Raw genomic sequence first — 15,830 nt, 5'->3', positions numbered from 1 at the left:
GTAGCATACTAATAGTTGCGCCCAGAATTTGTCGCATGCTTTGGTGTGGGGTGTGCATTTTAGCGGGTGAATAAAATGTCAGTTTTCTATTTTCACACTGAAACTTAGAGGGCTGCAGCCATGTGAAATTCCAGGCTCATTCCCTAACATTTCTAGCAGCAAGGGTCTTAAGGATTTCTCTGGTGATATAACACATGGGAAATTCCCCAGGCCGTCTGTGCACCTGGCAAGTGCTCTACTCTGTGTCACTCCAGGGAAGCTAATTAAAAGGCATGTCTTTAATGGCTGTATTTTTGTGTGTGCTTCATGGTTCACATTGACATTAACTGGGGGGGGGGGGGTTGAGTGACTAAGCTTTATCCAGTGTTAGAACTTACTTCAAAGCATCTAATTTTAAACCCGCAAAACTCCTTTTAGAATGTGCCTCTTCTGCTGAGGTGCTGTAACCTTTAAAAGGTTACAGCTGTATAATATATGTGTCAGTTGTGGAGGATTTTGATATGTTGAAAACTCTCAGCTTAAAATAGAAGCTTTTAGACTTTGAGTTTCCTAGGGTTTCTTTCGTGGTGGAAAATGTGAATGACTTCTGCATTTGGCTTTAGGGGCAAAAATCCATTTTTGTGCTATTGAAGTAAAAATAAGTTACTGTATTTGCAAACCCTATAATATGGGAATGGGAACACCCACAGACGACAAGGAGACCATGAATGTAAATATGCAGAATTTCAAGCATTAAAAAAAAGAGATTTCTAATAGATTTCCCAAATCTGCCTGGAGAATGAAGGGGTTAATGAGATTGGGGGTTCCTACAGGATCTAAACACATGAGCTCACTTCCTTGGGAGGAGCGCAAAAGTTACCTTTTTTAAAAAAATCCTTGGGGATGCATTGAGTGAGTGCTTCAGCCTTGCCATATAATCAAATCATAATTACTCTGAAGAAAGTGCTATGGAGTGTAGTGAGGCTTATTCCCAGGGAGATACTGGCAATAAACTGGAAAAAGGGGGACAGGCCAGAGAGTAAAATTTTCAAATGATCCTCTTGCAACCTGTTCATTTTGACGGTCATGTTTACTTGCTTCAGGTTGAAAGAAACAAGAAAGGGAAAGGTTGGAGAGGCACAGAGAAAGGGAATGGAGGGGTGAATGAAACAGACAGGAAGGAGAACTGGAAAAAGAGGGGGAAAAGAAAAAAAACAAGGAATGTATTGAAGAGGGGAATATGGAAGATGAAATGAACATGCTTGGTGCATAACTGTTCACTCAAATGAACCAGCTGACATCTATTCAGTGTGTTTGAAATCAATGCCAGTTGCTTGCAGGGTCAAAACCTAAGTGTGCAATCCAGTGGAAGTTAAGCATTTAAGTCCAGTTGATATCAACACATGCTCAGTTCTCTCTCTTTTTAAAAGGAGTGGAGCATAAAAATTCACAGTTTGACTAGATTGTGTGCCAAGGCGGTAGAATTTCTACTTGCGGTAGAAATTACTTACAGTGGAGGGACTGCACATGCCTCTTCAGCAATGGCTAAAGGAATGTGTGGTATTGCAGAATGAAAGCCAAATATAGGTGCCATTTTTATTAGCTGAGCTGTGAAGAGCGTTTGCAAAGTGTTGCTTGTTTTACCAGCCTTGCTCTTACAGGTTGATTTAGCTTTTTAAAAAGGTGCTTAGCTATGGGTCTTTTTTTATATTTTTATAAAAACTTGCTGTATTCTCGAGCCTCCATACTTCTTTTACTGGCTTCACACTTCCAAATGATAGTTGTTAACTAATTTATAGGAGAATGTAGTAAAATGGAGCATCTTAAAATAAAGGTTCCAGTGAAGTTGTCTCCCAAATAATTGCTGCATATGTGCTTTTTAAAATATTTTTAAACAGATTTCAGACTTTGGATTGGCCAAGTGCAATGGCCTATCTCATTCTCATGATCTCAGCATGGATGGACTTTGTGGTACCATTGCATACCTGCCTCCAGAACGCATTAAGGAGAAAAACCGATATTTTGACACCAAGCATGATGTCTACAGGTCTGTACCTGTTCCTCACCATCTTTTCTTTTACCCAGCTCCTTACGTTCCATAGCAAGTTCAAGAATTTAATGACTGATTACATATTGTCTTCTAGACTATTAAATTGTGTATGATCTATACCATACACTAGGCCAGTTGTGTAAAACTCGGCATCTTTGAAGCGATCTAAAGAAGCTGCTGGGGCTTTAACGCATACTTATCATGCTGATTCATTAGCCTAGCTACCATGTGTATTCATGTTCTTCCTTGTATTGCATTCCAAGGTAATCTGTAAATATCCTTTGGAAGCAGTGTTAAAACCTAGTTGATTCAGATACTTCTAGTTTTCTTTGCCATCTGGGTCAAATTGTTCCAGGTTATACCTGGACAGGTTAACTACTTGAGAGTGATTCAGAGCAGGTTTCAGACATGGTGTCATAGTTCATTCAGGATCAATCAAAACACAATATTTGTCTGCTGAATTCGGATTGTGGCAAAGCAGTATACAAGCAGCCCTCTATATTCACTGGCAGTTACTTTGATACTATTTTCCAGTGTAATCATGTTAAGATGTGTTAAGAGTAGTAACTCTCATATAGTAGACTGGCAACCATTAGTGACCAATAAAGCCTTATTGGTATGTTGCAAGTAGTAAAGTATAAAAGATTGTGCAACACAGTTGGATGTGATCCATAATATCTTGTTGCCTATCAATGAATCTGATTAGCTATAGGTTCAGGGCAAGCAAGAGAGAATGATTCTGAACAGAATGCATAATTAGCATATGAAATTCAGTGTCCATAAGATGTGGAAATGACCTACTAGCTTAAATGACTTTTGGAAAGAACTTGAGGAATAGTTGCGCCTTGCGCCATGCTATTAGTGGTGAGCACCAAATGGAACCTCCAGGTTCAGTGATGTTGTATTCTGATTAATGGGTACTGGGGCCAAGTGTTCAATTTGGTGCCTTGGGCGTGAGACTCCAGAAGCTTCAGGCTGGCTGCAGCTGACAAAGTAATGATGGATTGGATAGGACTTAGTGAGTTTAGCAAGGCAATTTTCAGGCTAGGACCTATTCTTATTTTAATGTTCCCGGAAACCCTAGTGGGTAGTGAATTCATAGATAATGAACCATTGATCCTATGCCATCAGTGGGGTTAGGTACAAGGGTTATCCTGGAGGGAAGGGGTGCTGTCAGAAGAATCCAGCAGGGACCCTCAGGAAGCCAGCAGAGTGCAGCAGGACGTGTCAAAATACTTCTGATTGCTGCAGAGACCCCCCAGAGGCTGCAGGGACCTTCAGAATGCAGAACCCTTTGAAATGACTGGCAGAAACTTCAGCCAGCTGTTTTAAAGGGGTCTCTGCTGGTCACAGGTGCCATTCTGAAGGTCCTTGCATCCCCTGGAAGGTCTCTGCATAGTGGATAATGAGAACAGAGGGGCAGATAATGAGGGAAGGTAGCAATTCTGCCCTGCTCAGATAATGAATTTGTGTATAAAGAGAACTGATTGTATTCAGTGATCTGCCATGATGAACACTACATAGTCTAACAAAGAAATAATGCATTAGTGTTTTAAACTGGATTGTAACATTAGAAACGTTTCTCTTACAGTTTTTCCATTGTTATCTGGGGCGTTCTCACGCAGAAGAAGCCTTTTTCAGGTAGGCAAATAAAATTTGGGCTATGTAGATCATATTTTAAATGAGCCGTATCAAACAAAGCTCTTCAAGAGTGTCTGTCTCATCTCTTCCATCATGACGTGGCTTGCCTTCAGTATACCCAGCCTTCATAATCGCTGACATGATCTATCCTGGATGTTTAAAATATTGTCCACGCCTTTTGAGGGTGGCTTTGAAGTTTCAGCTCTCCTTTTTGCATTGAAATGCATACTTCAGACTGGAGGCCTCAGAATACAAAACATGTCAGAGGCTAAAATTCTACCAAGTCCAACCCCCTGCTGCCCATGCATGTATCCAGCAGTCTCCTCGTGACAAATAGAGGAATCAGGATCACTGTGTATGGTAAACAAAGAACAATAGAATCCCGAAAGTTTCTCGAAGGAAGTGTTAGGTGAGCTGCAGTAGAGAAGCAGACCACACATCTCTTGCCATCACCAGCAGCTTCATAAGTTATTAGCTAATAAATAAAAAACTGAACACAATAATAACCCATTTGCAGTTAGCCCAGGAAAACATGATTGGAATCATCTCCATATCCCAGGGCCAAAATGATTGTATCTTGTGTGTGATGGGGGGGGGGGCAACTTGAGGAAAGTTGTAGTACCTTCCCTCTAGCCCAGAATTAAGCACCTCTAATAATTCACATTAGTATGAATAATCATGATCTGATCATTATGCACTTATTTAGTGTGGTGCTTTATCTATCCAAAGTAATCTTTAACCTAAATAACTTCATTCCTCCAATATATTTCTGGCGCACTATGTATTCTAATCATTCCCCCCCTTTTTTATTTTTGCAAACAGGCAGAGAAAAGTGGATTGTCCTATTTTCAGCTTTCTGTACAAGTTGATCTTATTATTCTGTGTTTGGCTAAGTGTTTAAAAAAGTGAAGCACCCTGAGATAGGACCCAAATTTATTGTGTGGAGTGAGTGTTCTTCAGCCACGGTACTACCATTTTGTGCTTTTGCTTTGCAGAAGAAAATAATATTCTCCATATTATGGTGAAAGTAGTTAATGGCCATCGCCCAGAACTACCAGCTGTTTCGAAGTCCAGACCTCATGCATGTAACAACTTGATCAAATTGATGCAGAAATGCTGGCAAGATGACCCTAGCAAGAGGCCAACATTTCAAGGTAAAGTTCCTTCTAACCTTTACAATCTAGTGAGTCACTTCAGGGTTCAGGGCCGTATTAACTAATCCTTTTCAGAACTCCACCAAAACACTGAAGTGACTCACTAGTTTTGCAAAACTTTGCAAAATGATGAATGCATACACATCCAAATGTTCTGTACAAGCAACAATATGGTGAACTTACTCAATACAAAGGAGGGATTATAGTTGAATGTCTAATCATGGTTGATGTCAGATGTGTACTGATCCAGCTAACTCCCCAATCTAGGGTAAACTTCTGAGTCCATATGTTGTAGTGTAACTTTAAGACAACAGCTTTAGATTCTCAGTGCGTCTTCAGTGACAAATAGCTTTCACCAGTTGTAAGAATTTAAGCCATTTCTGCCCAATTTTGCATATACGAAACAGGACTAAATGTGTACACCTACACGGTGGGCAAAAATGGGTTAAATAAGGAGTCCTCCTTGGTCAGCCTTAAAATACTGATCTAGATATCAAAGAGTCAAGGAATCGGCATAGCACAGAATGTGCAGTAGAATACAGCTTTAATGCCACATCTGGACTACGTTCCAGACCCCAAAGAACTTCTGTAGGTTTCATTTATCTTAGTCCTTACTTCTTTGAAGATAAGAGCCTCAGAAAAGAGTTATTCTAATAAAAATAAACAAAATATGCGGTGGTGAGCAATTTTAGAAGAGATTTTTTGGGGAGGGTGAATACAGATGTTTTGCTTGATGCTACTGCTGATCTTCCCCCTTTCTAGTTCCTGGTGCTAAAATATGAGAACTGCTCCATATCCTGGCTAAGCTGTACAACTGGCACTTTTAAAAATTCCAGTTGAATAAGTTTTATGGTTACATAATACGATATTCATAGTGCAGAATTTCTCCATAGATATAATTACTTGCACAGAGGAAGTAAAGAATATTGGGGAAGGATATGGTCTGGAGGAGGCAGAGGGGGGCCCTTTCCTGTTCTTTTTCTTCCAAGGGCTGTGGCATAACTTGCCATCTTCAAATTTGCTGAGTCTTAGGCAAAAGGACTGGTTAACCAAACTTCTGAATGGGAAGCAATTAATTCTCTGCCACCTTTTCAGCAAATGTGGAAGATCAGCTAACCATTACAAACAATTTATTTTGGTGTGTTTTTTTTCCTTTTTAAAGAAATCACCTCTGAAACAGAAGACCTTTGTGAAAAACCAGAGAATGAACAAAAGGAAACAGCAGTTCAGGAAGACACCAAGAATACTCAAGAGACGTATCCCAAGGTACATACTTGAGAAGTATATATAAGCAGAGCTTGATTTTTCTGCTCTCTTGCTCTTTTGAATGGTACTTTTATCTCTTTTAATATGGAACATGGTTTGTTCCCCCCCTTCCTCCACTCCTTCCAGGAGATTCCTGTGTTATCCCAGCTAAAGCAAGATGCTCATCCCACATCTGTGAAAGATTATAGCCTCTCAGAGTTGTTGTCCCAGCTGGATTCTGGGATTGCCCAGACAGAAGAGCCTGAAGAGCGAAGCCGTAGCGCTTCTGAATCTAGGCTTGGTTCCAGTGACAAGAGGCTTTCAGGAGTGTCTTCTGTGGACTCTGCCTTTTCTTCACGAGGCTCCCTGTCTTTGTCATTTGAGAGGGAGAATTCTGGAACTGGTAAGAATTTTGTGCTTGTGTGGAACAACCCTTGACAGACAAATCTGGGCGTGTATTGAGGCTGGTGTGAAGACTGAATAAGTGGTGGCTGGTTAACTTTGCTATGAGACAAATATTTTGTGCACTGCATCAACAAGTGATCCAAAAGTATCTTTTTTGTGGCATGATGACTTTTGGTTGAATGCTTTTTAGGCATTTTGCAGGTGCATTTTAGTCCTTCCTCACCTTCCTTGGTCAACTCATGCTTTCTAAGAGGTGGTGAGCCAAGATCTTGACATCTATCTGGCAAAGTTTACTTTTACCTCAGAATGGTGTTCTTGTTTCATCCAGTTGATAGTGAAACAGCTAATCAAAGGCATAGGCATTAAAATCCAGGTGCCTGATGAAGGGTTCATATAGTCAAAAGCTTCTGTGATGGATTTGGGAATGCACTAGTATGAAGAATGCATTGCAATGATCTGGGGAATCCACAAATAGGACTTGAGGATGATTTTCATTATCTGTGGAAAGCATTTTGTTTTTCCGGCATCCCAAGAATAACTGAAAGGTTCAACATTTGTGAGAGCTCTGACTCACGTTATATGGTCTAGATGGATGCATTCAAGTGTTGGGGGCACATTAAAACAAATGCTTGCTGTGCAAACTGGCCCAAAATTTATACTTGGGCTTTTAGAAAGTATCTGAAACAGAAGTTGACCAGGGAGATGAACTAGAGTACTTATTTGCACTTAAGGATTTAAGAGTATTAAAGAGTCTTTGACACGGACACACACGTGCTTTTGATATTTCTTTGGAAATACAATAGGCTTTTACCTAAATGCTCAAAGTGCTGTCATTAATATCCATTTTTGCCCAGCCCACACATTTGATCCCTGCTGCGTATATGTAACATTGGGCAGAAATGGCTTAAAAGCTTGCTTGTTTAGCTGTGTGTGATTTCACATGTTCTTATATTCGTTGAGTGCATGTGATCCTAGAAGCCACATTAGAACTGTGCATAACAAAAGCTGATGGTTAGTGCAATCCAGGTGGATAAAGACATGAAGAAACCTGTCCAGATTGGGGGGGGGGGAAGGTGGGGAGGATAGAAAAACTCTATATTTCTGGCTTTATAGTGAATTGCCAGATTGAGGACCTGGGAAGGGAGTTTCCACAGTGTTTTTCTAGTGTGGCTCCTGTGCCTTTAACATCCAGCAGCAGTTTGACATATGAAAGTGGGATTATAATCAGGTTCTACTGTTGCTTTTTGTGTCTGCAGATATTGGCACAACTGATATCCAGAAAAGAAAGCTGACCGAGGCTATCACATCTGGAGACACTGGCAAACTGATGAAGATCCTTCAGCCTCAGGATGTGGACCTTGTTCTGGATGGGAACTCTAGTCTTTTGCATTTAGCTGTTGAATCGGGCCAAGAAGAATGTGTCAAGTGGCTCCTTCTGTATAATGCCAATCCCAATCTGACCAACAAGAGAGGCTCCACTCCCCTCCACATGGCTGTAGAGAAAAAGAACAAAGCCATTGTTGAGTTGCTTCTAGCAAGGAAAATTAATGTGAATGCTAAAGATGAGGACCAGTGGACAGCTCTTCATTTTGCTGCCCAGAATGGGGATGAGTTGAGCACACGGATGCTGCTTGAGAAGACTGCCCTCCTGAATGAAGTAGACTTTGAAGGAAGAGCTCCCATTCACATTGCCTGCCAGCACGGCCAAGAGAACATAGTACGCATCTTCCTGCGAAGAGGGGTTAATGTAGATATCAAAGGAAAAGATGACTGGGTGCCTTTGCATTATGCTGCCTGGCAAGGTCACCTCTCCATTGTGAAGCTTCTGGCTAAGCAGCCAGGTGTGAATGTGAATGCACAGACCCTGGATGGAAGAACCCCTCTGCACCTGGCAGCCCAGAGAGGGCACTATAGAGTTGCTCGGATACTTGTTGAACTGCAGTCGGACATCAATCTAAGAAATGTGCTTCTTCACACCCCTCTCCATATAGCAGCAGAAACTGGCCACACCAGTACCGCAAGGCTGCTTCTCAACCGTGGTGCGGATTTAGAAGCGGCCGCGGCAGACGGCTGTACTGCGCTTCACCTAGCAGCTCGCAACGGCCACTTATCGACAACCAAGCTGTTGCTTGACGAAAGCGCCGACGTCCTTGCCAGGGGCCCTTCAAACAGGACGGCACTCCACCTTGCCGCAGAAAATGGACATGATGAAGTTGTGGAAGAGCTGGTTAATGTAGAAAATGTAAACGACCCTGATGCAGAAGGGTTGATGCCTCTCCACCTGGCGGCCAGAGGTGGACACACACGCACAGTGGAGATTCTGTTAAGGCGCGGTGCCTGTACTGACGTGCAGTGCCCTGCACTGCAGACCCCACTGCAACTGGCAGTGCCAAGTGGGAACTGTGCTGCGGTTGTCCTCTGAGTGAACGGAGGCTGCTTGTTTGTCTTTTGTCTCTCCACTGAGGCTGCGGGAGTCACACTGAGGGTTTTTGCTCCGACTGACTGCTGCTGTGACTTATGTCTCTGCTTAAATGTGCAGGCTAGTCTGTTTTTCATCCAGGCTACTTGTTGAGGCAGCAACGCAGTCTAATGAACTGAGTGAGTGCGGGAGCTGAAGCCAGGAAATCCTGAGCAGTGTCGAACACTTTCCTATAAGGTGGTGTTGAGCACGCCATATGTAAAGACATTGTACTCTTTACCTGGGACTTCAGTGCAGGGAGATCTCGCTCACCTTGGAGATGGAGTGATGAGTAACTCAGCTTAGGTAGAACTAAGTGGCTGCTTTTTTCTTTCAAAATAGTCCATTATCAAATATTTCAATCCTTTTTGCATTCAGGCAAATGTTGGGAGAGGTGTCTTAAAATGTCACACTCAAATATTTTTGAAACTGATTTTTTTCCTTGCACGCTTCTCTGCTGCAGAAGTCAATATGAAAATGAGTATTGTTGAAAGAAAAGTGCTCTAGAGATGGTTGTCTTTAAGCCATGCAGATAGCTGTCAACGTTGGTTTCATAATGCGCAAGAGATCCTTGGAAAATGTAGAAATCTCAATTTCAAAGCCACACATTTCTGTGTTCTCAGATGGTTAGCTTCCCATGATCATCCTGAGCTAGCACTTGCCATAAAAACTGCAAGTGTCTGAATGTAAATTGAAGGGAGTGTTGCACAGAAATTTATTTGCAATAAATAAGTCCAGCTTGTGTATATGCATGATACTGCTGGTGATGTCAGTGGGTGAATGAATGGAACAAAGCACAAGTTGGTTCTGTGTGTGTGTTTGTGTGTGTCCATGCATGCCGATGCTAAAAAACCAATTCATAAAAACACACTAGTTTAAATGTAACGGTCTAGAAGTTAGATTTAAAATGGTATAGATTACTGAACCACATGTACAGTACTGCAGTGTCTTGTGAATGAACTGACTGTGTTGACAGACTTAATATAAAGATATACTGTGTATATAGTATTTCAGTTCATTGTACATCGCTTTTTTCTACTTCAGAAAATTGAGACTCTTCAGGTCTGGGTATGTTTTAATACACCTTTTTTATGTTTTCAAAGTTCAAAAGTTCAATAAAATAGTTCTGTTCTACTTGTAAGATGGCTTTTCTTTTGAAACAAACCAACTTCTCTCTGAACCCAGTCTCTGAAAACTGCAAAATGTAGCTGTCCCTTGAGCACATACACCAACACTATCATAAGAACATAAGAACAGCCCCACTGGATCAGGCCATAGGCCCATCTAGTCCAGCTTCCTGTATCTCACAGCGGCCCACCAAATGCCCCAGGGAGCACACCAGATAACAAGAGACCTCATCCTGGTGCTCTCCCCTACATCTGGCATTCTGACTTAACCCATTCCTAAAATCAGGAGGTTGCGCATACACATCACGGCTTGTACCCCATAATGGATTTTTCCTCCAGAAACTCGTCCAATCCCCTTTTAAAGGCGTCTAGGCTAGACGCCAGCACCACATCCTGTGGCAAGGAGTTCCACAGACCGACCACACGCTGAGTAAAGAAATATTTTCTTTTGTCTGTCCTATCCAGGCTACCCAGTGGAATTCTCCAGAAACACATTGGAACTTCTAGTCCAATAGTATTGACTTGACCACGTTAGTACTCTCTTTTTAAACTGTCTTTGCAGAGTTTAATCATAAGATATCATATTTAACAATCAAGTCAGGCGAGTGCAAAAGTTGGTGTTCCTTCCCGACAAATCAAGAATATTGGTGAGGAAAGCAGGATACTGTGCTGTGGGTGTTCATTATAAATTGTGACAACACACTGTAAAATGCAAACTGAGTTGTAATTTGTAAAATAAAATGTTAGTTTGCCTGCTATAGCTGTTGTTTGCTTTAAAATTTAAATTGGGAGTTAGAAGCTGCCCATCCTAGACAGTTAAATTTATTTCTAAGCAGTCTTTCACAATATGTACCTGCATAACTAAACCCTTAATACAATAATCTGGTAACATCAGCAAGTGTCTTCCCAACTGAGAGCTGCTGGTTACCATAGGAAACATACTTGTCAATATAAGCAACTCTTCTGTGGAGTCCCAAGTTCCAAAACAGGTGATATGCCTAAACATTCTATCCCATTCATCCAGCTGGTGCTGTGTCACCAGCTGCCTGAACAGGTATTTGAGGGTGTTGCTATTTCACTTTGCCAGCAAATAGATTGGCTAACATTGATATTAATAGAGCGAGACTAAGTGGGAAGGGAGGGAGGAAGGAATCCATGTGGAACTGTCTTGAATCCTAAGCGGCTAGCATTTTTTCCTATAATTGGGTGAAAGAATGGTGTGTAGGCAGACTGAAAGGTATTAAACTGATAGGTAATGCAAACAGCTTAGAATTTAATGGAAAGTTAACAGTACAATGGAAATTAGCAAGGACAATAGAAAAGCTTGGCTAATACAGCAATAAATTCAATGCACTTAAGAGTAAGATGTATCTTGTATATCTAATGAAAGAATGTTTGAGAGGCCATTAATGAATGGGTGTGTTCCTAATTTTGAAAATTTCTGTAGACCATTTCCCAAACTCTTTAATACGGGACCCACTTTTTAGAATGATAATCTGTTGGCACCCACTGAAGTGATTTCATTAACTTGGTTGTGATGTCATTAAGCAAGAAAACTTTTAACCCCCCCCCCCAATAAAACCAAATCAATTAAGTAAGCATAAGTTTAAGAATGTATTTAAAATAACCCTCCTAACTCTTTCAAGCAGTTGCAGATCTGTTTAGAAAAAATTCCCCAACCATTCCAAATGCTGCAATCCTATTCACATTTATCTGAGAGTCTGCCCCATTATTATTGTTAAAAGCATATATGTAGTAGCCTGTTAAAAGTACAGATCTGTCACAGTTTACCCAAATGCAATCACATACCATGGTAGCATCAAGTCTAATATGTTAAAAATAAAATACACATTTGAAATGAATGGCACCCACCTGAAATTGGATCACAACCTGCCTAGTGGGTCCTGACACACAGTTTGAGAAACACTGCTAAAAGAAGGCTGAATACTGTCCACTGAAATGATAGGCAAGCAGAAAAGTGTTATCTCTTAAACTGGACTTTGTCTTGATGGGAGAAGAGAGCCTTGGAACCATTAATGCTTGTAGATTTACAAATTGCTTTTTCTTAGTCACTTGCCACTAGTTGCAGATCCCCTCTCCTAATATGAGAAGAGAACTTGGCCTTGGACATCTCTTATGTCCACAGACCACTCTACATTGGTATCCTGGTTTTTTTTAAAGCTTGTGTGCGTCTTGTTTTCCTGGTAAACCTGTCCTGCAGAGTCAAGGGTGTGCAACAGAAGGGTTATGAATGAAAGGGTTTAGATTTGCCTGCAGGGAGGTTAGCAATAAATCAACATTCCTTTCTGTTGCCACAGAAGAACCCAAGCATGTTCAAACGATGGGCATGTTTGTTCATCCTGGGCCTGTAGGAACAAAGTGTAATAGCTGTCCATTAACACAGCATTTTAATAAAACTCTCAGTGGAGAACGTTGCATTACAAAGGCTGATGGTCCACTAAGGACCCTTTTGAAGATGAATGTGTCAATTGCAGAGGTGGGTTGTACAAGAGAGTCTACATCTTCCTGTAGACATGGCCACTTACATGTGATGATCACATCAGTACCCTGATTGGCAGATACTGTCACAGGTAACAACCCTGCTGGATTTTTTGAGGTCATATAGTCTTTGCTAAGCAGGTGAAAAGGAGAAAGGAACAATAGATGCTGTTCTGTTTGTGATGGCTTATCCCAGATAAGTTTCATGGCTACTTTAAAAAAAAAAAAAAAGCCATGGAAGATCTTGATTGCAAATCTTCTGCATTACATCAAGTTTGGCCCCAAGAAAAACCTTTCAGAGCAGGCAGGAACATGTTGGCTCCATTGTTGTTTACACTATTAGAACATTCCAATAGAACAAAGAGGCACCTTAAAGACAAACATTGTAGCATAAGCTAAAGCTCAACCTGACATTTTCAACTTGTCTGTGAAATGGGGTGGGGGGCTGGATTGTGGATTCATTTGTTTAGGGCATCATCCAGTGACCATTGTGCAAATGATTGGCAATTGAAGACCATGTTCAGTTCATTTTAAGGTGATTCAAAGAACAAAACTTATGGAGTGGATGTCATAGCCCTAACAGTTTCATTCACAATCTCTATTTTAAAGGCACACGTAAGGGTAGCACTTTTTGTATCCCTAGTTTTTTGGGGGGTGGGGGGAATTATCTGTCACATTGTAACAACCAAAGCTAAATACTGCCTTGCTTTGGTTATACAAAGCCTCATTCAATCATCAGCTCTACTAAGCTTGTGGACCTAGGCTTTCATGTAACTATGCGGGGGGGGGGGGGAAATAAGCAACACACCTCTTAATATAATAAGCCTATAATAACAGAAAGCTGCTTGGGCAGATAATGGAAAACAAAACGGATCCTAACATGCTGTTTCATGGCAGCAATTCAACTATGTGCATCTGATGAAGTGAAGCTTAGATGTGAAATAACAGGCATGTTGCTGGGCAGAATGGAGACAGGTGGAGGAGGTGTGCTTCCATGCCATGACTACATTGCCGAAGCATGAAATTTGGTACTGGATGTGGAATTCTGTGTCCTGTGTGTTCGGTTTTTTAAAGCACTGCCTATTCCTTAAGGCAGTGAATGATGGCTCTAAAGTGCTTGGGTGTCCATGAAATCTTTGAAGGGGAAAAGATGGGACTTCCCAACCCTGCACTCCTTTTTCCTCCCTTCCCCTCACCAGAAGCAGGAAATATGTTAAATTGCTAAATACGCACACATACTGGTATCATTTGTAAATATTACTTTTAGTGATGCCAAACACAGTGAAGCATTAAATGCCCCCCATCGCTGAACCTGATCTCAATCCAAATTGCTGCTACTTGAGAGTAAAGGCAGGCTTCAATTACACAATGATGCATGTAACATGGAGCTTCAGCCCGAGAAAGGCTTACTTTCTCAGTAAGGCTGAGAAAAGGCTAGTTGAAGAGGCTTGATATGCAAATATTAGCAAATGATATTTGTTTCTGTGCTGTGGAAGGCTTGACCTTCTGTACCTCCAGATGTGATTTCCATGTGGAAAGCGCAGTCACAGGTTAGGCTGTGCTTTTGTGGTCAGTGGGCAGCCCCAAAGCTAAGTAAGGACTGGATTTTCCACATTCATATTGAATGTTCTCTAATCATGGCAGGTGTATAGAAACTATAAGTCCTTACAGCTTTCCCACTTTTTTGCTAGATTTACCTTTTCTCATTTTCCTGCTTGTGCTTTTGGTCATGCTGTGCCCTGCCCTTGGAACTCTGACACACTTGGGGCTGCCCCCTTTGAATAGCTTGGACTTGCTTTGCTTACAGCACACTGGAAAAGCTCCATGCAAAACACTTAGATTAGTGGGGGACGACGATGACTTGAGCACAGTTTATGAATTCTGTCTCTAGCCTCCAACTCAGTGGGACTTAATACTCTTCGAGCCTCTGGGGAGATCATACAAGTCTAAGAACTCATGCTGCAGATCAAGGTTTTCCACAGTTCTCTCCATGGCCCTTTTCATTGGGGGGGGGGGAGAGCATCCTGGGGTTTCCTCTTGAAGGGGTAGGGCACAACAAGGGTCTACTCTCATGCAACATAAATGGGTGGTGGTTCTATGCAATGTCCTGCACAGCAGCAGCAGCAGCAGTATATAACTGGGGCATTGTGGGGGCTTCTGTGTGTGTGTTATGAACACAGGTTCATAACTTTGGTAGCAATTTCATAAGCAAGGAAGGCAGGCAGCACCAATTCTCAGTGTTCTGGGGTGTACTGCACTGTCACCAGACTAAATTATAATGTGCCAGCAGCCCAGTCCAGGAGTAGCCAAGAAGTTTCTTTAAAGGGAGGGAATTAATTTGGTGTTCTACCAAAATGAGCCACACCCTGCAGTACAAATGGCCTGGCATTGTCTCGAGGACAAAGCCTCTGAGTTATATCATTGCTGGGTTGGGGTGTTTAAGGCTACAGTCCTGCCACTGCATGCTCCTACAATCCTTCCAATATCACGCAGTCACTTGCAAGTATCTTTGGCTCATGAGGTCAAAACGGAATGCTTATTTTGAATACACTGTGAACATTGATAGGAACAGAGCCCTGTAAACAGCCTCCTGCAGCCGCTACAGACAATCCAATTTCCTGTTGCTGCCTAACTGAGCTAAATGACACAATTTAGTTCAAATGATGTGAGCCTTATGTCAGTCTTGACAGCTGTCATGTGCTGCACAGACCACAATATGCAACAGCTGTGGGGCAGCCCACCTAGTGAATAAAACACACTAAAATCTGTAAACATTCACAAGTAAGTGTCTCTGAGGTTGTGGCCTTCAAACAATTTACCCAACCAAGGAACTGCTGGACAAAATACCACCCTTTGCTGAAGAAGAATAGTGCCACAGTAGAGAACCTGATTTTCATGTACCAGGTCCCAGCTTCAGTCTTCAGCATCTCCAAGGCAGGGCAGGAAAGACCTTGTCTGAAGTCCTGGAGGGCCACTTCCAGCCAAAGTAGCCAATCCTGACTTAGAGCCAGGGGTAATTTGATTTAAGGCAACTCTACATGTTCACAGCCTTGGGCTGCCAGCTGTCTGGCAATGCAATCGGTTTATGTGAACTTGTTTATGTGAACTCCACGGAGGAATCAAGAAGCAGACCTGCATGCTTAGGCAGGTCTGTCTGTGTCTCTCTGATCACTTTTAGCAGGAGCCACAAATTGAGAAGCATAGCAGGCCTTTGTTAGATGTGCCCTGAACTTGGTCACACATTATTGTTAATGGTTGCTAAAGGGAAGAAA

At 41.9% G+C, this 15,830-nt stretch overlaps 1 protein-coding gene across 1 annotated transcript in view; it reads left to right on the top strand.

Annotated features, from left to right (window-relative positions):
- RIPK4 (receptor interacting serine/threonine kinase 4) overlaps positions 1-8,896 on the top strand; it is a 30,674-nt gene extending 21,778 nt beyond the window's left edge. The window contains exons 3-8 of the mRNA XM_066621298.1: positions 1,878-2,026; positions 3,621-3,670; positions 4,666-4,824; positions 5,987-6,090; positions 6,217-6,472; positions 7,731-8,896. Of these exons, the coding sequence (XP_066477395.1) occupies positions 1,878-2,026; positions 3,621-3,670; positions 4,666-4,824; positions 5,987-6,090; positions 6,217-6,472; positions 7,731-8,896 (1,884 nt within the window). The remainder of the gene's footprint in view (positions 1-1,877; positions 2,027-3,620; positions 3,671-4,665; positions 4,825-5,986; positions 6,091-6,216; positions 6,473-7,730) is intronic.
- The last annotated feature ends 6,934 nt before the right edge of the window (positions 8,897-15,830 follow it).

This window comes from Tiliqua scincoides, chromosome 3 (assembly GCF_035046505.1).
Source record: "Tiliqua scincoides isolate rTilSci1 chromosome 3, rTilSci1.hap2, whole genome shotgun sequence".
NCBI lineage: Eukaryota > Metazoa > Chordata > Lepidosauria > Squamata > Scincidae > Tiliqua > Tiliqua scincoides.
This window is presented reverse-complemented; position numbering and strand designations above follow the sequence as displayed.